Raw genomic sequence first — 21,405 nt, 5'->3', positions numbered from 1 at the left:
GCAAATAGTCACGATTGGTCAGGAGGCTCACTGCTGACGTGGACTGATGTTATTAGCCAGTACGGCCGGGCGATTGTTGAAGTGTGCGACTGTGATTGGCAAGGTGTGACTAGGGTCGCGGTCTGTGCCGCAGTCTGATTGGACCGCTCTCGTCGCCGGGTTCTGGTTCATATCTATGGTTACCGGTGACTGAGTCGTCGCCGCTGCGGGACCCGGCCGAAGTCCCCCGCGCTACCCCCAGACGAAGTGAGCCGTGTCCCAGCCGCGTGCAGCCTCGGCGGGGAGCGAGGCCTCGCCGTCGTCATGGCCCCCAGCTGCCTCGGCCTTCTCTGCCTGCTGCTGCTCTACCTCCTCGGGGAGGCCAGCGCCGGGTGAGTGCGGCCGCGGGCGGGCGGGGATTCCGGGGGAGCGGGGCCTGTGGGGGCCTAGGTCCGCTCCTCGTAAGGGGGTGCGATCCCTTAGGCCGACTCCGAGCCCCCGCCTCCGGCCTTTCAGGCACCGACTAGCCCCCACCCTTCGCGGGCCTCCCCGGTCTCCGCCCACACCATTCCCCTCCTTCTCCTCCCACTCTCGCCCCGCCCACCCCAAGCAGCGACCAACCTCCACCCATCACCCATCCCCTCCTCCCCCCCCACAGCCCCCGACTATCTCGGGCCCCCATTCCTTACACCTGGCCTCTGCCTATCTCCCTGCTCCCTAACACTGCCCCGACTATCCTGGCCCCTCCCCAGCCCCCAACTATTCTGGCCCCCTGCTCCCACACCTGGTTCCCCATCCATCCCCTACACACATTCCCTGACAATCCCAGCCCCCCACTCCCACACCTGGCCCCTGCCCAGCCCTCTCTCCCCCCCCCCCCGGTCCATGACAATCCCGACCTCTCACCTGGCCGCTGACCATTCTTCATACACAGCTTCCAACTATCTTGGTCCTCCCATCTTCCAAACTTGGCTCCTGCCCATCCCCCACACACAGCCCCTGAAAATCCCAGCACACCATCCATCCCCCACACACAGCCTCTGACTATCCTGTTACACATGCACACCTACGCACACAGTCAGTGTCACCACCACACACACACACACACACACGCTCTGTCTTTAGCCAGTCACTGAATGTCTCTGCTTCAATTCCTCCTTTGTAAAAGGGTGCTAATAGCACTGATTCAAACTCCCAGGTGTGCCAGGAGGATGCATTCATTATTGGTTGAGTTGTTTGGATGCTACAGTGGTGGTGGTGTTATATGAGTGGTAGATGTGCTGCACATATGGAATAGTTCTATGTGGCAGAGGCCACAACTAGATGCTTATTTTCCTCTGTATTTTGCTCTGTATTTCTCAGGAGGGATTTCTATAAGATTCTGGGAGTATCCCGCAGTGCATCAGTAAAAGACATTAAAAAGGCCTATCGGAAACTGGCTTTGCAGCTTCATCCGGACCGAAACCCTGATGATCCACGAGCACAAGAAAAGTTCCAGGATCTGGGTGCTGCCTATGAGGTCAGTGAGTTAATCAGTATCTGCTCCCAGTACTAACACAAACATGGTTTTCCTGTATTGTTGGCATCTCTGCCAATCTCATCGTTTGCGGGAGAGTGGAACAAGTGCTCTTTCCCAGTGACATCCTTGAAGCTGGCATTCATAGAATCATAGAATATCAGGGTTGGAAGGGATCTCAGGAGGTCATCTAGTCCAACCCCCTGCTCAAAGCAGGCCAATCCCCAATTTTTGGCCCACATCCCTAAATGGCCCCCTCAAGGATTGAACTCACAACCCTGGGTTTAGCAGGTCAATACTCAAACCACTGAGCTATCTCTCCCCCAAATCAGGAGGAGTCAGCAATGATTACATTGCAATATTGGTAACGAATTGTTGCAACAAAAGTGAAAAGACAGGTTTATTGACTAGAAACTGCAGTGGAGGTGATAGTGAAAAATCATAAAGAGCCTGGTGTGCGTTAACCTGATTGCTGTCGCTGACATTTCTAGCAGTGGTCAGAGGCCAACTTTTGGATTCTAATTTTCAGAGTTAAGTTATCCTCTCTTGCATGTTGTAGGAGAGAAAGAATGTTTCCTTTGATGGAGTTTGCAAATTCCCATATAGGGATCTGGACATCTTGTTTCATTTTGCAGGAGATGTTGCAGTAGTTGACTTTCTGGGACCAAAGACAGCTTGATTGCTGTGGATGCTCAGGATGTACGAGGACAGAGGTGGCTAAATTTTCTTCTCTAGAAAACAATAGCTTATTCTTTCAGAGCACCAAAACTTTGGTGTAAAGTTAGTTCTCTCGCTGAGGAAGGGAAACTAGTGCATGATTAATAAAATGGACATCTCGATCCATTCTTTTGGAATCTTCAGACAGGATATGCTATTCTGGGATTTCATAGTTGTACCTGAAATAGATCATTTAAAATTATTTGTAGTTCCTCTGCCCTATTCCATCCCTAGCATTTGTCTCTAGGCTACTAAGATACAGGTTTGAAATTTGATTCCTGGTTGTCCTTAAGTTTGGAGCTGAAGCATGCTTCTAAGTCTTCAAACCTGTCAGTGTGTAATGGCAATTGTCAGAATATGTGACAAATGATCAAACTCTGTGATACCTGGCTTTTATCGTCTGTTGCTTATGGCACAATTAATGTTTTCAATCTTAAGCTGGTTTAAGGGTGTTCTCACTATGTGAGTTAATGTTCTCTTCTTAAATCAATTAAGAGATTATTTGATTGTGGTGTATATAAGTACCTAGTTAGAAACATCTTCTCTCCCTGATCTGGGAGACAAAGGTATTGACAAAATCCCCTGGCTGAAATTTAAAATTACATTAACTCAGGTTAGACACAGAATCAAACTAATAGTGAAGGCAAGATGTTTCAATGGTTAATTATCAACAAATATGGTGCTTTCTCACTTAAAGCCTTTACTTTGACTGAATGTCCTTCTAAAAATGTGTTTCACTTCAGCCACAAGATATGGGCTTGATTCAGGCTTAATTACTGGCTGAAATTCTGTGGCCTGTGGTACGCAGGAGGTCAGACTAGATGATTGTAATGTTCCCTTCTGGCTTTCACATCTATTAAACCCATTTTGCAATCTGTATTTAATTCACGGAGTGAGAGAACATCCTTAAAAACTATTGTCTGTCACTTATGGTGCAACAACACAGGTATTCCTCTTTTCGGCTGTTTGTGGCCCAGGAAAAGGAATTGAAGTCGGGGGCCCCTACCCAGTCAACTGAAGAATTTAGTGAGGTGCTAGCTGCCTGGGCTTTTTGTGGAATGCCAGGCAGAAGGAGAGGTGAGCCCTGCCATCCCAAATGCACTTTATGCAATCCTCATATTCGTACCACCCCCCATGTTTAATATTGGACACACCTCAAATTATTGCAGGCTGGATCCTCCTATCTTAGGTGACTAACCAGCTGCTGCCCTTCCTCTTCCTCCTGTGCTCTTGTGGTTGGGGCTGTTTCTCTATCCCTTTCCATTCAAGCCTCAAGGGAGCAGAGAGAGGTCCCTGAGGAGGAACTGACAGTAATTTTCAGGTAGAGGAGGAGTGAGCAGCTGTCCTGGGCCAGCACATTATTTAGTTGTAAGAATCTATTTATTTGGTGTATGTATGTCTGTAAAACTTCTGGAGTAGATACTGTGCTGGAGAACAGATACGGATCACACTTATGCTTCTGCAGTGGTTTAATGGTGGCCCTAATGCTGTGCAACTGACTAAGATCCGCAACTGTAGCCATTGCACATCTGGTGCTTTCCTCACTGTAGAAGCACTGCTGCACAGGTACATAGACATGAGTGCATGAAAGGAGAAGATCTAATTTTCAGTTAAACAATACGGGGAAGTTTTCTACTGGTCTTGCTGAGTTTGACCTCTTTTTAAAGCAAACTATTTGGTCACTTTGAATGGAAATTCTTAAATTATCCTGGGAAGTGGGTTTTTTCTGTGTCTCTTGCAAACAGAAAATCATGAAATTCATTACTTCTTCAATGTGAAAAATATTTACCTATTTTCTTTCAAACTTAAAGTTCCAGATCTCTGAAGAATTACACACATGCTTAGCTTTACATTGATGACTAGTCCCATTTAAAATCAATGGGGCTACTAGCATGTGTAAGTCTTCGCAGGATGTGGGTCCTGACACTTTTGACTCCATTTCGTACAGTTAATTTTACTGTTTTCCCTGTATAATCAGGTTTCCATCTTTCTGTGCATCTCAGACACAATAATAGCTTTAGAAAAATGGGAAAAGTATGATTGTAAATTCACAAAAATCAGCAGGGAGACTCAGGGGCACGTGTAGTCTTTGAAACATTAAACTCATTAATTTCTTTTTTAAGTTGACATGGTCAACTTGAAATTTAATCTCTTTAAGGCACCATGGTGGCACAACTAAATCCCATTAAGGAAACATAAAAATTCAGATAACATCACCAATATTGACTCTTACATGTCCATTGTGTTCTTAAATATTTTGCAGAACTAAAATTAGAAAATATGATATGTGCAATGCAGCAGATTTAATGTTGCTGTTGGGCTCTTTAGTTCTTGCACTTCCTGACTGTGCGATCTTCGTATTGCATCAATGCAGTGTTTCTTATGTGTGTTTACAAAAGGTGATGTGGGAATGTCTGAGTGGCATACAGAATTTACAAACTCACTCACATCGGACCTTGTTGTAAGTGCCTTCAACCAAGCAGTGTATATTTGTTAGCTGTGCGTGTATGCACGGCCCATCTTCCCTCACTGTACATGTAGAATAAGGACCATCTGCAAATCTCCCATTTAATTAAAACAAAATCACACAAAGCAGTAGCCCTCATTGAAAAGTATGGCCGTTTCATGTATCAGCCATTTTTACTATAGCGAGGTCTTAAAAAAAATAAAATTGGAGGAAAGGTCTGGTTCTTGCCTCCTCCCCCTAAATTAAAACCGTTTAACCAGTAGTATTCCAACTTTACAAAGCACTTCAGCTCTGGGCAGACCAAGCATGGAACACTCCAGTATGGAAGGTTTCTATTTTGGAAAGTATCAGAGGGGTAACCATGTTTGTCTGTATCCACAAAAACAATCCATCACTCTCACAGACCTTGGGAGGGAAGCCAGTCCTCACTTACAGACATCCCCCCCAACCTGAAGCAAATACGCACCACAGAAACCAGCAACTATGCACCACAGAAACACTAACCCAGGAACCAATCCCTGTAACAAACCCCATTGTCTACTCTGTCCCCATATCTACTCTGGCGACACCGTTAGAGGACCCAACCACATCAGCCACACCATTGGGCTCATTCACCTGCTTATCAACTAATGTGATTTATGCTATCAAGTGCCAGCAATGCCCCTCTGCCATGTACATTGGCCAAACTGGACAGTCTCTATGTAAAAGAATAAATGGACACAAATCAGATATCAGTAATGGTAAAATACAAAAGCCAATAGGAGAATGCTTCAATTTCCCTGGACATTCAATAACAGATTTAAAAGTAGCCATCCTTCAACAAAAAAACTTCAAAAACAGACTTCAAAGAGAAAGTGCAAAGCTACAATTCATTTGCAAACTTAACACCGTTAATTTGGGCTTGAATAGGGAGTGGGAGTGGCTGGCTCACTACAAAAACAATTTTCCCTCTTTTGGTATTGACACCTCTTCATCAATTATTGGGAGTGGACCACATCCACCCTGACTGAATTGGCCTTGTCAACAATGGTTCTCCACTTGTAAAGTAACTCCCTTCTCTTCATGTGCCAGTATATTTATGCCTGGATCTATAATTTTCATTCCATGCATCTGAAGAATTGGGGTTTTTTACCCACGAAAGCTTATGCCCAAATAAATCTTAGTCTTTAAGGTGCCACCGGACGCCTCGTTATTTTGGAAAGTTATGAACGTGCCCCAACAGATGTAGTAAATATTTAATATCTGTTTAAGAGCCTAGCTATAGCTATTGCTGCTGGTAATTTTTCTAATACCAAGATAAATTAGCAAACAAAAGCTATATTTAGTGGCAGTTAAGGTTGCATCAGGATGTATGCTACCCCCTTGAAACCTGAAAAGCATGGAAATATGAAGTTAAAAGGAAATACTTGTGCCTTCCTTTTCACCTTAATATTGATTATAACACTGTCAATAACACACTCCAGTACTCCATAAGGCTTTTGCTTCCATCTCCAACAGATACCCAAAAGCTGTATGTATCCCAGATTCATCAAACTCCTACTCTGATGCAAAACTTTTAACAGCCTCCTCATATGCTTTTGGATCAATGGATCAGTACATCTGATTGTCACACATTCCATGCATTTGGAAAGTTATTCCACCTTAATGCAGCTGAGGTCACTGCTTTCATGTTCTCTCTTGCTCTCTTCCCTCCCCTCCCTCACCCCATGTTGTCCCGGAAGTGAGTGCCAATGTTTGTGCCGTGGCAGATTTATCGTCATATTTAGTGGCTTCACATCAGTGCTCAGACTTGAGATTTTGTCTAAAGTTTATAAAATGATCTCGAGACAAATGCTCCTTCTGTATCACTGATATTAGAGCAAGGAGCAGGAGGAGCAGCAGCAATGTGGTTTACAAAGAAGGGTGACACACACTTCTGTGAAAGACTGCCAAAAGGGCTGTATTTTTGGACTCTTACTGTTCTACCAATTCGTCTTCCATTGGACCACCATGAAAAATTGAAATAGTTTTGAATTATATTGTGTCTTGGTTTTTGCTGTTTCAATTAGATGAATGCAAAATAAAGGTTTATAGCTCTTGCTATACTGAAAACTTCTGACTTAAAGGTAATTATGGAGTCATGACAATCTGTCTTGTTCCTCATTTCGGAATAACGGCAGGGTTCATTTCAAAAGCCTTGTCTAAATAACCTAGTTCGCTTACGCACTAATGTTTAGTGTCCCACATCCTCTGCCCTTCCAGGTGCTCTCAGACGAGGAGAAGAGAAAGCAGTACGACACATATGGCGAGGAGGGACTGAAGGATGGTCACCAGGGTTCCCATGGAGACATCTTCTCACAGTAAGCTTTCATCCTGGCAAACTGCTCTGCAGGCAGGGAAGACTAATTTTGTCCATAATATAAGGACACCAATACTACTTCACAGACTCCAGCACTGACCAGATGCTTTGTTATTAGTAGCCTGGATCTTCTCATTTTTCCCTGGTCAAAAGATAAATGAATCAGCACTGACAGCTAATGACAGAGGGTAATCTGAGAGGTGTATTCAACACTCATATCCTAGCTGCTGCTTTCACACACATGCCACCCCTTCTTCCACTGAGTAATGAGCATGAAGACCATGTTTGTTCTCTCTCCCGCCACAAATCAGCATTACTCACTTGGCAGATTTGCGAGTGTGAGTGAGGTATAATAGATTTGTAATTGTATTAAATATGCAGAATCTTTCTTGTATCCTCTGGCAGTTAATTACACTGGCACAGATAATGGGTGGGGGGTTGGTTGTTTTTAAGGAAAACTGTACAGCATCTTTTCCTGGTTTTTCCTGGTTTAAATACAGCAAAATCTGACCTCTTCATTCACTCACACTTCCAACAGCACCTCTGGCTTCAGGGTAAACCTGTGGATTATTCATTTCTAATAGAGAGATCTTTGCTATAGTTGTCCTTTAGGGTGCCAGTATCTGCTGGTGTGGTCTGCTTGAAGGATGAGAGCAGCCCTTATTGACTAGTTTGACTGAATAAAAAGAAAGGCCATGCTTGGTTTCTGTCTCTTCCTCCACTAAACACTCTGCCAGCTAGGGCTGGATTCCCCTAAAGGCAGTTAATGCACTTTTGAAGACCCCTCAATGTCCACCCTCAAATATTGCCCTTGTCTGAACTTTGGTACTGCATAGAAGGATGTCCCAGTGGTTAGGGCTCTAGCCTAGGATTTCGGAGACCTGGGTTCAATTTCCTACTTCACCTCAGGCTTCCTTTGTGAGGATGCAAGTCACTTAGCGTCTCAGTGCTTCAGTCCCCATCTGTATATGAGGTTTATAGCACTTCCTGCTTTACAGGAGATAAATATGTTAGACTGTGAAGCACTCCGATACTAGGGTTATTGGAGCCATATAAGTACCTTAGATGTGGTGCCAAAAATTTATTCCCAGCTGTGATGACTTGGAGGCAATCTCTTCTGAAATAACTGATTTCTGTTCGTTTTTGAAAGCACGCAACTTGTGTTTGAAGGAATATCAGCCAATGGTCAATTTGCTTAACAGTGCATCTTATGTGGTGGTGAGAAAAGTCTTCAAGGGAGCCTATTGCTGCATTTGATCTCTGTGTTCTAACAGAGATCCTGTTTGTAAAGCCACATAGCTGGAGTGAACTTAAACTTCTTCCTGAATTAATGAATGTCCATTACTCTGTAGCTTCTTTGGGGACTTTGGTTTCATGTTTGGAGGAAGTCCTCGTCAGCAAGACAGGAATATTCCACGAGGAAGTGACATCATTGTGGACCTGGAAGTTACACTGGAGGAAGTGTATTCAGGAAACTTTGTGGAAGTAAGTGTAACAGTCTATTTCTGGGGCCTCCCCGTTCAACCCTTGAGCTTGCTGGTGACTGCTGGCTTAACTGTTGGTGGGAATAGTGCATTCTTAGAAAGAAATGGAAATGGGTTACTTCCTAACAGTGTGTCTGAGGAGAGGTGAGGTACAACACAGACATGGGTGAGAGGCAATGCTGGGATTTCTTGTGCATCCTCCTGTTGCTGCCAAGTAACTTGGTACTGTTCTTGGAACCAAAAGCACTGTGGGGAAAGGGAAGTTCCCAGGTAGGTCACTTTGAAACCCAATGGAAAGCTGCAGCAAAGAGATGAAACATTAAACGAGATGTAAGCTTATTTAGTCTCTTGAAGTCAGGTCCTCTCATATCAAATCCTGCCTCTTTCAACAAAGTAGTTGCCACACTATTAATCTAACTTAATTTTTACATGGCCAAGCATCTCTGTCACAACAGACATCTAACATTCTGTGTTTAGCAAATATACGATGATTTCATTTAAATTTGTTCGTCTCTAAGGTGCCACAGGTACTCCTTTTCTTTCATTTAACTAGTTATGTCTCTGATGCTGGCAATCCCCAGTACAGAATTAAATGCAAAAAAGCTATATTAATCGAGCATTAGAGTTAAGGGTTCAAGTATGTAAATCAGGCAACTCAAAATTACGGTTCCCAAGGTAATTAACCATTAACTTAAGGGGTTTGTGTGTCTACACTGCAGTCAGGTGTGATTGCATCACATGTTGCAACAAGCTAGCCATTGAAGTATGCCCTGGGTGGATATGGTTATCTTCACTGCTAATGTTACTGGAGCTACCTTTGATCTACCTAGATTACACATGCTGTGATCACACCTCCCAGCTGCAGTGTAGATATGCCCAGTGTGTGTAAACAGCAATATACAATATTGTATATGAACTGTATACCTTAATATATAAAGTATGACCAAATTGTGGTAGATTTAGGAACTATAACTTAATTTCCTGAATCTCAGCATTGATTAACACAGTTTTCACGTTTCATTTCCTTGGGTTCTTCGGTGTAAAAAATTATTTGTTTTCCCATCCAAATAATATGGAAATGGACACACATGCACATCAGAAGTACTTGCATCTGGACATAGAAATCCTGTTAGACCTCAAACCCAGTAAAAAACAGTTATAAAGGTATGTTTTGAAATAAAGCCAGGAGCTTAGCACTGTGGCATACTGTTAAAAAGAAGAATCATCAAGTACTGCACTTGCACAGCTTGCAGTCTTCAGGTGTTGTCTTCAGTGACAAGTGCCTCAGCCGGATTTAAATCAAGCTTGTTCAGAGATGTGAATGTGGAAGAAAAAAAAAAATTCTAAAAATATCTTTACAGAAAAAACTTTCCTAGTCACTGTAAAATGAATGGAATTTTAGCCAGCTTCCCAAAATAATTCATTGAAGGCATCAGATGTTTCAGTCTAATGTTACCATTTTTATTTAGAAAGGTGGATAAGCATTGGGAAGCAGGCTTAAAAGGAACATGACTATAACAGGGACACAGTGGGTTTTCAGGTAGTGAACTGAAGACTGTATTCAGGAAGGCATTTCCAAGATCAAAGGCAATTGTTTTGGGTACAGCACAGATATCATGGGGCTTGTTGTCTAGAATGTTGCTTGAAGGAACTCAGCTATTTGCAAAGCCTCGAGATCATTATACAGTGTGACTGCTTGATATGAAACTGCTGTATGTGTTTCTTGCAGGTTGTTAGGAACAAGCCAGTGGCCAGGCAGGCTCCTGGCAAACGGAAATGCAACTGCCGGCAGGAGATGAGGACCACCCAGCTAGGCCCTGGGCGTTTCCAGATGACTCAAGAAGTTGTCTGTGATGAGTGTCCCAATGTCAAGTGAGTGTTGTGTTTCTGCCCTATACTGTGATATGGATAGCTAATCACAACTGGCCACTAGATGGGGGAAGGACATGCATGTGTGACCAGTATGATCCATGTGGCGGGGTGGCTTATTGGGAAACAGCAGCTGGTTTTATCGTATACTTTGCAGTTGTGGCAGGAATGAGAAACCAGATTAGGTAGATGATTTTTCTAATTTGCATTTTTTAGCTCCACTCTCCTTGACTTTACACCCATCTAAAGAGGCCATTCTGCACTGCTGTGAAAGAGGCTAAAGTTGGACAGGAGTACTATTGGGATATGTGGAGGTGGGGACTGCTGAAGTAGTAGTGTACATGGGATCATGGGATGGTTTCAGTAGCTTAGCTCTTTGCTGTCTATGATGGTTGACCAGTGGAGACCGTGTAAGAGACACCTTTTGCCCTCCACTCTGCGTAGTGGGTAGTAAATGATGGAAGCAGCAGGCTACTGTGGGAGTAGCCTGTGCTAGTCCAATAAAATGAGTAAAACCTGTCTTCTTGCTGAGCACAGCATCCACTCTTCTATTTTGTTTCTCTTTATCTCCCCAGGCTTGTGAATGAAGAGCGAACACTAGAGGTAGAGATAGAGCCAGGCGTGAGGGATGACATGGAGTACCCCTTCATCGGGGAAGGTATGGCACTAGCTGCCACCATAAAGATCAGCTCTGGTAACACTAGGATGATTATGATGAGGGCAGCATTCAGGAATCTCAGTGCTTGCTGTGGGGTATTGTTTTGAACTTGCCCCTTTTTAAGCCGTTGGTTTGTCCTATGCATTCTCTCAATCTAGAGACTGCACCCTGCAGTCAATTTTAGTAACGCTCTGCTCAAAGAGTTCAGCCCCCTTGCTTTTATATTAGACATCTGGAAACAGGAAGGGAAAGCATTCCTATCAGAAAGAGGACCTGTGACATATGTCTGCCATAATGCTCAGCTCTATTTGAAGTGTGTATGCAAGTCCCCTGGCCCAAGCATGTGGAGTCTTTCGCCATTATCACTTGTTCAGATCTGACAGAGTCAAAGCAGGAAGCCGAAAGGGAAAACATAGCAGAATGCTAAATCCTACATCACTGCACCCTATGCCTGAGCTTGCCCTTGACGTTCCAAGGGGGCTGAAAGGTACGTGCTTCAGAAACAGACCCAGTTTCTGCCTAGAACCTGCTTTATCAGCAAGTCTCCATTATGCAAAAATTTTTCTTCTAGCCATTTAACAGAATTAACTAATATCATGACTTCATGTCCCAATAAACCCTTGGTTGCCTTTAGTCATCAAAGTGAGCTGCAGTGCTACACAGTATCTCAACTATAGCTGTATAGGTTTTGGATAATCCACGTTGTCACAGTTCATGGCAGTGGCTCCTGTGCTCCTTCACTTTGGTCCCTCAACAGCACCCATTTAGAGGTTTCCAGCTTCTAAAAAGTCATCTCTCTAGGGCAGAGGCCCACATCTCACTCTGTTCTGACTGAGGGATCTTCAAGGCTGCGCAGTTCCCGTTCTACACTGTGATGTCAACAGCAAGCCAGACTGCCCAAAAGACCAGCATCTGCGCTTTGCTTTCTCTCCAGAGGTTATGACTAGTCTATTCCCCACGGTTATAAGTTACCACATAGCTCTTTCTTAGCAAGCATATTTATTGTTAAGGTGAAAGTATTACAGAGAAAACATATTAAAAAAAAAATAAATAAAAGAACCTACCCAGATGCTAAAAAGCTTACCAGGAGTCTGGCTCTGGTAGGTGTTAGTCCTTCAATACCCACAACTAGGTTTTCTCTGTGGTTACAAGTTCATAACTCTCAGATTCAGAACCAGAACCCAGGCTGAGCAGTTCAGCTGGTTTTGTACAGTTCAGGCCTTTGATCTCATCTCTGGGAACAGGTAATCGGAAGACAATGATCTGCTCCTCAGGGCGTAGCTTCAGAAGGCTGGGTTTTCACATAGCCAGAGGGGAAGAATTTGCATCAACCTCTCCCTAGGTATTCCCCTGGAAATCCCCTTAATATTAATTGTCCCTCCAAATCCATTCATCTGGCACATTTTTAATATAGTCCTTTGAACTTCAAAGTCTCACATCTGTCTGCTCTCTTCCCCCATCCCCTCCATCCAGAGAGGTTACATATAATTGCAACTGACAACCACAATAATACATAAACCATTCATTTAACACAATGGGTCTCAAAGATACTTAAACTTTATTCAATAAAGTATCCCAAGGGTGTGGCAGGACACTGCCATATCTGTCACGCACACAGTCTGTAGGTGACTCTTCTGCACTAATTTCATGCTCCAGTGTTCATTGAGACATGACTCCAAAAGTCTGGGGTCTTCCATCTAAGAATGCTGCATGTAGGTAGGGAGTCTTTCATAAAAATGGTGTGGGTTTTTTCAGGTTAGAAGAAGAATACAAGACCAAGCCATCTAGTGAGCCGAGTCTCTCTGATGTCAGACAAGCTGGCTAATTGCTGGTGAAGCCCCAGTTGATGACTTAGTGTAACACACCATTTCTAACTTACTTCCACAGGTGAACCCCATGTAGATGGGGAGCCGGGTGACTTACGCTTCCGAATAAAAGTTCTCAAGTAAGTAAGCTGCCTAGCTAACCCACTTCTCTCCTGGCTACGAGACAGAAAACTTACCAGTGTCTTTTGTATCAGTTTTGCAGTTCAAATGGCACCTGTTACCCAGCAGCAGCATCAGTGAGGCGAGAAAGCCAATCCTCTGATGGTTTTAATGGAGGGCTGGAGGCAGGACTCTGCAGAGAGTGTCATATGTTAAGGGTGTTAGAATACTTTGAGATTATTGCCAGCTGTTCACAGGATTTTTGTTTTGTTTGGCCCAAAATCTAAGATTAGATGGTAGCTCCTGGATGAATCACATGGTATTTTGACACTCCTCTCCACCTCTTGCCCTGTGAATGGAACAGGAAATGGAACACGTCGCTAGAACAGGAAAAAGGAAGCTGCTGGATGAGTCATGTGGGACTGCCTGACAAAGCTCTCGTGTCCCAGGTCCCTCTTTGTGCCAGCTGTCAAAGGGTACAGGGGTGCATAAGGGTTACAGGGATCCTCTCATCTGTGATCTACATAGTAGTTCACTAGAGAATGTAATGGAAGGTCTCTAATGAAAGTCTGTGTCACACTGGTCATTATAACCATTGTGAGATGTATGTATGGAAAATGTGAGAAGTGAGGTCTGTATGTGATGGTGTGCAGTGCAGTCCAGACCAGTGAGGAGTTTTGTCACCATTTGCCCTGCAACCATGGCTGCCTTACAATGCTTTACCGCTGTAGCTTCCAGCTTGGGATGCTCACAAGCAGCTACCTGCATGCAGGTTGCATCCTGAGTTTCTATGTGCTGGACAGCCCTGGGTCAGCAGCTCTGACCCCAGCAGCCTGTCTACAGCCCTACTGTGACTTCCGCCAGCCTTGGTTACACTTGCTTTCTCTGTTTTATGTTACACAGAGCTGTGTTCTAAGGTGCAACACAGAACTGTTCCTTTGGGACCAGCAGGCCTGGTAAATCTGTGAGTGTCCAATGGATATGGGGCTGGAAACTGCAGGGGGACACTTGGAGGATGTGGGGGCTAGAGTGTGCCTATCACACCTCTCCCCTCCTTTCAGTTCACAGGGCAAGATTCTTAGTAATGCACATCCCCTAGCACAGGAAAAGGAAGCTGAATCAGGCTTATGAATGTCTTCTCCATTCTTCTGAGATTTATGTGAACTCTTCAAGCCTTTTCATAAATGGAGGGAAGCAAGTAACCTAGAGGTCCTGAATAATTGACTTTTCAGTTCTGTGCCTGAATGGAAATATTTAAAAAAACAAAAAAAACAAAATCAGTTCCTTTTGAACCAATTCTAAATTTTTCTCGCCAAAATGAAAAATTGAAAAGCTTTGTTCAGGTTGAAATGAAACATTTCAAATGTCAAATTGAAACAACATCTTTGACATTTTTATTCTCCGTTCTTTTTCAGCCAAAACAGTTCGTTGAATTCAACCTGAACTCATTTTTTTGTTTCAGTGCCATGAAAAATGCATATTTCTGTGACTTTACTATTTCCCAAAACAATTTCGCTCAGCTCTAGTCCTGACTTTTGCAGAAGAGGTGAGGTGAGAGGTCAACGGTTCAAGTTCCTATGATCTGTTCACAGGCACCCTGTCTTTGAAAGAAGAGGGGATGATTTGTATACAAACGTCACTATCTCGCTGGTCGAGGCACTGATAGGCTTTGAAATGGATATTGCCCATTTAGATGGGCACAAGGTGAGGCAAGAGTTTTCTTTCATGTTCTCTACAAGCAAAATTATTTCAGTAATGAATTCCCTGTTCCCCACAGGGACTTGTCCACTTCTAGTTGCAGCTGTTGACCCTAGACAATCTTGTCTCATCCAGAGATTTTAAAAAGACCCATTTTGACTATCTGGAGTCTGCTCCAGAAGCTACAAGTGAGGGCACAGTCATTGGTTAGCCTCCAGGCTAGAGGGCATGTGCTGGCATATGTTGTCCTAAGCTCTGTGTCAGTGCTCTTACGTGTCCTGGTACTGAATATTACTGGCTTTGTGGCATATTCAGTATTGAGCATGCCTGTCTAATATTGCCATAAAGGAAATTTAGGATAACCGGATACTAACACTGTTCTCAATTTTCCCTTGCTTTGTAGGTTCATGTTGCCCGGGATAAAATCACAAAACCTGGGGCCAAACTGTGGAAAAAAGGAGAAGGTCTTCCAAACTTTGATAACAACAACATCAAAGGCTCACTGATAATTACTTTTGATGTGGATTTCCCCAAAGAGCAGCTGACAGATGAACAGCGGGAAGGTTTGTGCTTTAAAAACCTACCACATCATCTCAGAATTTTCTGAACAATGATAGAGCTTTGTCATGCGATTTAAGATAACCGCCTGTAGGGATCAGGAAGGAATTCTCTCCCCCCACCCCTGCATACAGCATAATACAGGGGTGGCCAACCTGCGACCCCGGAGCCACATGCGGCTCTTCAGAGTTAACGTGCAGCTCCTTGTCTAGGCACCGACTCCGGGGCTGGAGCTACACGTGCCAACTTTCCAATGGGCCAGGGGATGTTCACTGTTCAACCCCCTGGCTTTGCCCCCACTTCTACCCCTTCCCACCCCCCTCCCCTGATCCTGCCATGCCCTCGCTCCTCCTCCTATCCCCAGAGTCTCCTGCATGCCACAAAACAGCTGATCAGGAGGTGCGGGAAGGGAGGGGGAGGTGCTGATCGGTGGGGCTGCCAGCGTGTGGGAGGCACTGGGACAGGGGGAGCTGATGATGTGGGGGCTGCTGAAGTATTACTGTGGCTCTTTGGCCATGTACATTAGTAAATTCTGGCTCCTTCTCAGGCTCAGGTTGGCCACCCCGGCACAATGTAATTGGCTAGGTGCACTGTGGGCAATTTCTTCTTTCCTCTGAAGCATCTGGTTTCAGTTGCTGTACTTGGATGCCTACCAGATTAGATTAGATGGACCACTGGTCTGATATCTGTATAGCATTGACAAATCTGGAGCCGCTTCAAAGCTCCCATCCAAGGGACAGGTTGCACCCTTGTTGGAGATGGGTTAGAACTGGACCTAGCCCTGCACTGGCTTCACCCTTTTTAGAATGGTATCTCAGACTTAACAGCACAGTTTCCCAGCATCTCCCTCCACTTCTCTTTGGCGTTGGGTATTGCTCTGACGTTAAGGTGGAAGCTGCTGTGCTGCATCAGGAAATAAATGCTTTTTCCCCACCTCTTTTTACCCTAAGCACATAGGCCAAGTCTATGCAGGAATGCTGAGGAAAATCAGCTTTCGCTATGAAATCGACATGCATAAATTATAACCTGTTAACCCCCACCCCTCTGATGCTCTCACACAGGAGTAAAGTGGACTTAGTTTGCTGCAACTTAATCCTCTTTAGAGGATGAATGTCTGAGCTAAATTGAGGGTGAAGATTGGCAGGCCAGGTAGCTCTCATAAAGTTGGGGGCAGGACAGAGAAGGATCATCTTTAGCCCCCACTTCTTCACAGCTTCTGAAACACTGCTATCAGAAAGAAAAGGAGTACTTGTGGCACCTTAGAGACTAACAAATGTATTTGAGCATAAGCCTAGACTAACATGGCTGCTACTCTGAAACCTGTCATACTGCTAGAAGAACCTTCTTCTCCCCGCACCCCATCCCCGCACCTGCAGCAGGCGTTGCTTCTGTACTCCAGGCAGTAGCAGAGAGGAGTTCCTCTTCCACATATCCCTCCAGTGGGGATGATGGAAACCATGTTCTGCCACTAATAGGGGAAGGAATTGGATCCTGGCACAGTTAAGTATGGATGCTCCAGGAGAGACTCTTTTCTTCCACTTCCAAAGCAGCTTAGAGGGAAGCATCTGGACTACCTTTGGGCTTGCTCAGGGCCACCACACGCATTTTTCTGAAGATACTGTCTGCCAGGAGTCTCCCTCCTGGGCATCTGTCTCCTAGTGTGAGAATGGCAGAACTGCATCTCCCAGAGTTTGTAGAGTGGAAGCCAGCCCCTTAGTGGTGTCGTGTGCCACCATCAGAGTGTAGAAATGCTGCCTTGAGAATATTCCAGTCGCTTCCTTCTTGACTAGTCAGTGAGGGAGCTCCTGACAGCTGCAGCACCAGCATCCTTTCAGTCCTTTCCCTGCTCCTGTTGATTCTGTGGCTGATTTTAAAAGTGTGAGGTCTCTGCCTCATGCTCTCCATCACTTTTTTGGATGGGTGCTGCAGCTTTGGCTCTCTTCCCAGGTGTTTTTCTGTTTTCCCCAGGAGCCTTGTCTCCAGTGCATTGTTGCTTGCTCTGATCTGTGCTGGGCTTTCAGAGCCCCTCTTTCTCTTTGGCATATATGTCAGAGGAGGAAGAAAGGCTGCTCTGCCAGCATAGCAGAGCGATGTCCCTGACTAGGATTGGGTCACAATGCGCAGGGACATGAAGAATGCTTGCAAATGTCACTCCGCACTTAAAAAGCATGGGGATGGGAATTCCATTCAACCCATGCCGGAGAGAGAGATTCTGTCGGTTTGGCACAAGGCTAGTGCAAAATGCCCTGCAGAATAAATCCTGAGTCAATGAAGTCTGTATACTGAGACTTGGTACTAGTGCACACTCTGCTGCCTGCCACGAAGTCTTATTGGGTAGTTTCCCATCTAGAATTCATGGCACATCTCCCCCAAAGCAAAGAGCTCCTCCAAGTGTCAGCCCCCATCTCACGTATAGCACTTGAAGGCAGTGGCATTGCATTCCAGCCCATCTAAGGAGGTGGAGCCTTCACTAAAGAAACGAAGGCAGGAGGGGCCATTAGGTCTCCATCAAGAGCCCTGGATTTCCCTCTCCTGTATTAGTGCACTGGAAGCAGAGGGAGTGATGGTGCTTTTTGGTTACCAGTTGTGCTTGGCAATCTTGCCTGGACACTGTCCTATGCTAGGCTGCCACAGAGCGCTCAGTGGCACTCCTCCTGTCCTTCAGGGAGGGTGGGTGACTGTGCAGGCTGGATCTCTCTGTTCATAGGAACTCTAGGATACTTCCCTAGAGTTCTCGAGGATACTTTGTTGCAGGGAGCAGCGCTGCCAATGTTGTGTCTCTTGGGCCGGTGTCAGTGCTCCAGGGTTGAGCAAGATATGTGGAGGTAGCTGTAGCGTAACTGCACTGGCTGAGCCTTCATGTGTTCTGAGCTGACTGACGATGAACACCACTCTGGAGGATGTCAGAAGATCAACCCACGTCTCCCCTGGGCTACTGGAGGCATTAGGGGATCGACAACATAACTTGACTGTCTGTCTGAATGGCAGCTGTGCGCCTAAATATTCAAGAAATACTTAGTCCTGTACTTTTCTGTTTATCTAGCAAGGGGAAAAATTCCTTCCTTTTCTCATTCTTGGCCACTGGCCCTTCTGTTTGTAATGTTAAGTGCACCTTCTTTTGAGGCGTCTCATGAGCTTCTTTTGCTCCAGCAGTGAGAATCCTGCCGGAGGGCATCTCCTAAAGATGGGGAAACTATCTCCTTATTCTGCTTCTCTGGTGTCCCTTTGACCAGATTCTCTGCCACCTGCCGGCCAGAGATTACTTCCTAGAGGGTTCCTATGCTTACACCTGAGCTCTATACTTATATTGCTTCTCTTTGAATTGGCTTTATTACTCTTTTGGAGCTTTAACGTCTGTGCAGCTGAAGGAGCAGGCTGGACTGTTCAGAGGGGAGCAAGCAACGTGCAGCACTCCACAGGGTTAAAAGTCTAAGTGAAGTAGGATTTCTGCTGCTTTCATGTCAGGAAGCTGAGATCCAGGAGAGAGAGCGCCAGACCAGCAGAGCTGTACACACTCTTTCCTATCTCCCCTGCTCCCACCCATGTCGGCTGCAAGACAGGCCACTAGGTGGAGGAGATGCAGGTCTGTCTGTCTTTCCCTTAATACAGTGACCCACATAGGTGGGATATTGTGTTGCGAGTGCTAACCAGTGCATCTGACACCCCATGCCAGCCAATCAGATCCCAGCCCTCACTTTCAGACAAGAGGTGGATATAGACAGGACATCAGAATACAACTTCAAAATAATCCATTGAAATAGTCTTAAACATGACTTTACTAAGTGTGGTATCCATATTAATATGTAAAGAAAACAGTCTAGCATTTCACTGGGTAAGTGGATTGTTCTAGCAACACAGGAGGCCAGAGAATGTATCCTGGGCTCGACTTTTCTCCCATGCCGCTGGGATCTCGGGGTGGTGTGTTAGTATGTGTGTGAGAATCTTGAGCATCTCCTCCAGCCTCTTTTGTCTCCACCCCACCCCCATCTGCTGCCTTGCTTAGTTCGTAGCAGAGGTGACTGTCTCATTGGGTCCCAGCCCTTTTGTGTTTCAGCCTATTCTGTGTTGTGGGAGGACGTGTAAGAAGGCTTTAATATAACAGCATTATCCACTTAGCGCCACCTCTCCTTATGAGAATGGACTTGTACTGCCCTTCTGTTTAACTGTCCAGTGAGATAGTTGTACTGCCAGATGTTTGTATTCCATTGCTTAGATGTGCCAGCTGGGGTGCCCAAGTGGCTTCTGTGTCAAGTCAGATATGTAAATATTGTCGGGGTTTTTCATGCTGTGTGGTAACTGTTCCTTTTCTATGGCAGGTCTCAAACAGCTGTTGAAACAAGCATCTGTGCAGAAGGTGTACAATGGACTGCAGGGGTACTAACACAACAAATTGGACTTGATTGCAAATGAAAAGTGAAATCAGTGATATTTATTTGCAGTCTTCTGCCCATTGTAGAACAAAAAGGAGGGAAATGGAGCGATGGTTCAAGCAGATTTTTGCAAATGGTGAAGGTTGTCAGATGGCTTAAGGAAAATATTTCCTTTTTCAGGGCATAACTGGTGCTGCCTATAGAGTTCCCGGTATTGGAGCAGTGAGCAAAGCCCCTAAGCAAAGAAAATGGGGGCAGGGGGGTGTTAAACTCAGTGCAAATTGGAAATTCTGGTTTTTAAATATATTTTGATGTTACTTTTCTTGACCCTCTCAATGTATTTTCCTCGTTTCTCTTTGTCTCTCATGTTGATCTTCCCCTAACATTTCCTCTCAGTCCCTCCCCACAGAGCCTAATGGTCTGTATTCTTTCAGAACACACAACTCCACTGAAAGAGGTCAGTTTCTATTAGAAGTGAACTGAGTGAGGGCCTTGGGAGCGGCTACAGAGGCATTGGATGGAGTTCTGGAGGCAGTGGTGAAGATGGCCTCTTCAGTCCTCTTCTGACTCTCTTAATGCCAAAAATAGTCTCTTGCCTGCAAAATTCACACAAAGTTTCAAGCCAGAACTTAGTCTGGTCTTTGAAAATATCAGCAATCACCTTGCCCTTTCTTTGCTTTATAGAGCTCTAAAAAAAAAAAAAAAAAACCCGTCTCTTCCTGTGCCCAGACTAGAACTCTGTTAGGAATTCTTCCCACTCCCCCATCTCCTTGCACACAAAGGCTTGGTTGGAATAGTTTGGTATCCCCTGCACTTAGTCCTCCAAGAGAACAGGTGCAACAGGGACCACTGTAATAAAACTGCTCAAAGTTTAATGGCAATTGACTGGCTATGCATCTAAGTAGAACTGGCTCTATTGTAGCAGCAGGCACTTGGTGTCTGAAGAAGGCTCTGCCCTAATGAAAATAGGTGTGTGACCTACAAGCTGTGCTACGTTTGATTGATAATAAATGCAACAGCTCTGCAGCCTCTTAGCTGGAGAGGAGGGCTGTGCTGCTGGGTTGGGAGAGGTTTCTCTGGCCCTTTCTGGTGTCCTTTGTGAGGGAGAGTAGGCTCTGCTCACTTAGTTTAGCTGCCCATGGCGGTGTGCCATTGTGTGTCCCAGCACGCTGGGAAGCCGTAGCTGAAAAAGCCTTGAAGCACATACAGATGGAGAAACTGGCTGTGTGGCACTTCATTCCATGCGGGTAAAGGGTGAGAAATGGCAGCCAGCTAATCCCACCTGTGGGCAAGTGCCACCTCCTTTCCTCTGCTCTGCTGGGGGCTAGTGCTGACCCTCACAGAGCAGAATGTACATGCTCCCTTCTGCAGTGCTGCTTTCCTCTCCCCTGAAAAGCCAACACTCTCCACCCCTCTCTCTGCACTGTAGCCCTGTAAGAGAGACTTTGGGGCCTTTTTACTCGAGGCAGAAGAGCTGGGAGGATTCAAGTTTAGTTTTCTTAAATATATCCTGAGTAGCACAAACATAAAGCGCTTGGGAACAGCTCAGTGCCTCTCTCCCCTGGCCTACTACTCCCCAGTCCCCTGTGGTGTTAGACAATGGCAGGGGGAAATGCTGTTTCTCCCATCTGCTGCTCTGGGATCTGTTGCAACTAGGTTTTTCCTCACTATCTTCCAATCATAGAGGCGCCTCTGTTTTTGCTCTCTCTAGTGCAGCATTTCTCAAATGCGGCCACGAGAGGCTTTTTGTTTGGCCACAACAGACAGCTTCCTGAGCGGTAATGGGGGGGAAACAGGGACAAAGTATCTGCCTCTCCTCCTCCCTC

General features: G+C 45.3%; 1 protein-coding gene across 1 annotated transcript; it reads left to right on the top strand.

The window, feature by feature from the left end:
• Positions 1–75: 75 nt before the first annotated feature.
• On the top strand, positions 76–19,901 carry DNAJB11 (DnaJ heat shock protein family (Hsp40) member B11). The gene is made up of 10 exons (XM_084640236.1): positions 76–371; positions 1,342–1,498; positions 6,921–7,018; positions 8,370–8,502; positions 10,231–10,373; positions 10,946–11,028; positions 12,916–12,973; positions 14,546–14,657; positions 15,055–15,214; positions 19,526–19,901. The coding sequence occupies exons 1-10, from the start codon at positions 304–306 to the stop codon at positions 19,588–19,590; spliced, it is 1,077 nt and encodes a 358-aa protein (XP_084496362.1). The 5' UTR covers positions 76–303; the 3' UTR covers positions 19,591–19,901.
• Positions 19,902–21,405: the final 1,504 nt, after the last annotated feature.

Source organism: Lepidochelys olivacea (assembly GCF_965140295.1).
Source record: "Lepidochelys olivacea isolate rLepOli2 genome assembly, chromosome: 9".
NCBI classification, from domain to species: domain Eukaryota; kingdom Metazoa; phylum Chordata; order Testudines; family Cheloniidae; genus Lepidochelys; species Lepidochelys olivacea.
The sequence above is the reverse complement of the archived record's forward strand: the minus strand, read 5'-3'. Positions and strand labels throughout refer to the sequence as shown.

Excerpts from the sequence above, each read along its gene's own strand:
- DNAJB11 (XM_084640236.1), top strand. The coding sequence starts at position 304 with ATGGCCCCCAGCTGCCTCGGCCTTCTCTGCCTGCTGCTGCTCTACCTC. Across the intron at positions 1,499-6,920 it reads ATCTGGGTGCTGCCTATGAG|GTGCTCTCAGACGAGGAGAA; the intron begins GTCAGTGAGTTA and ends CTGCCCTTCCAG. Across the intron at positions 12,974-14,545 it reads TTCCGAATAAAAGTTCTCAA|GCACCCTGTCTTTGAAAGAA; the intron begins GTAAGTAAGCTG and ends ATCTGTTCACAG.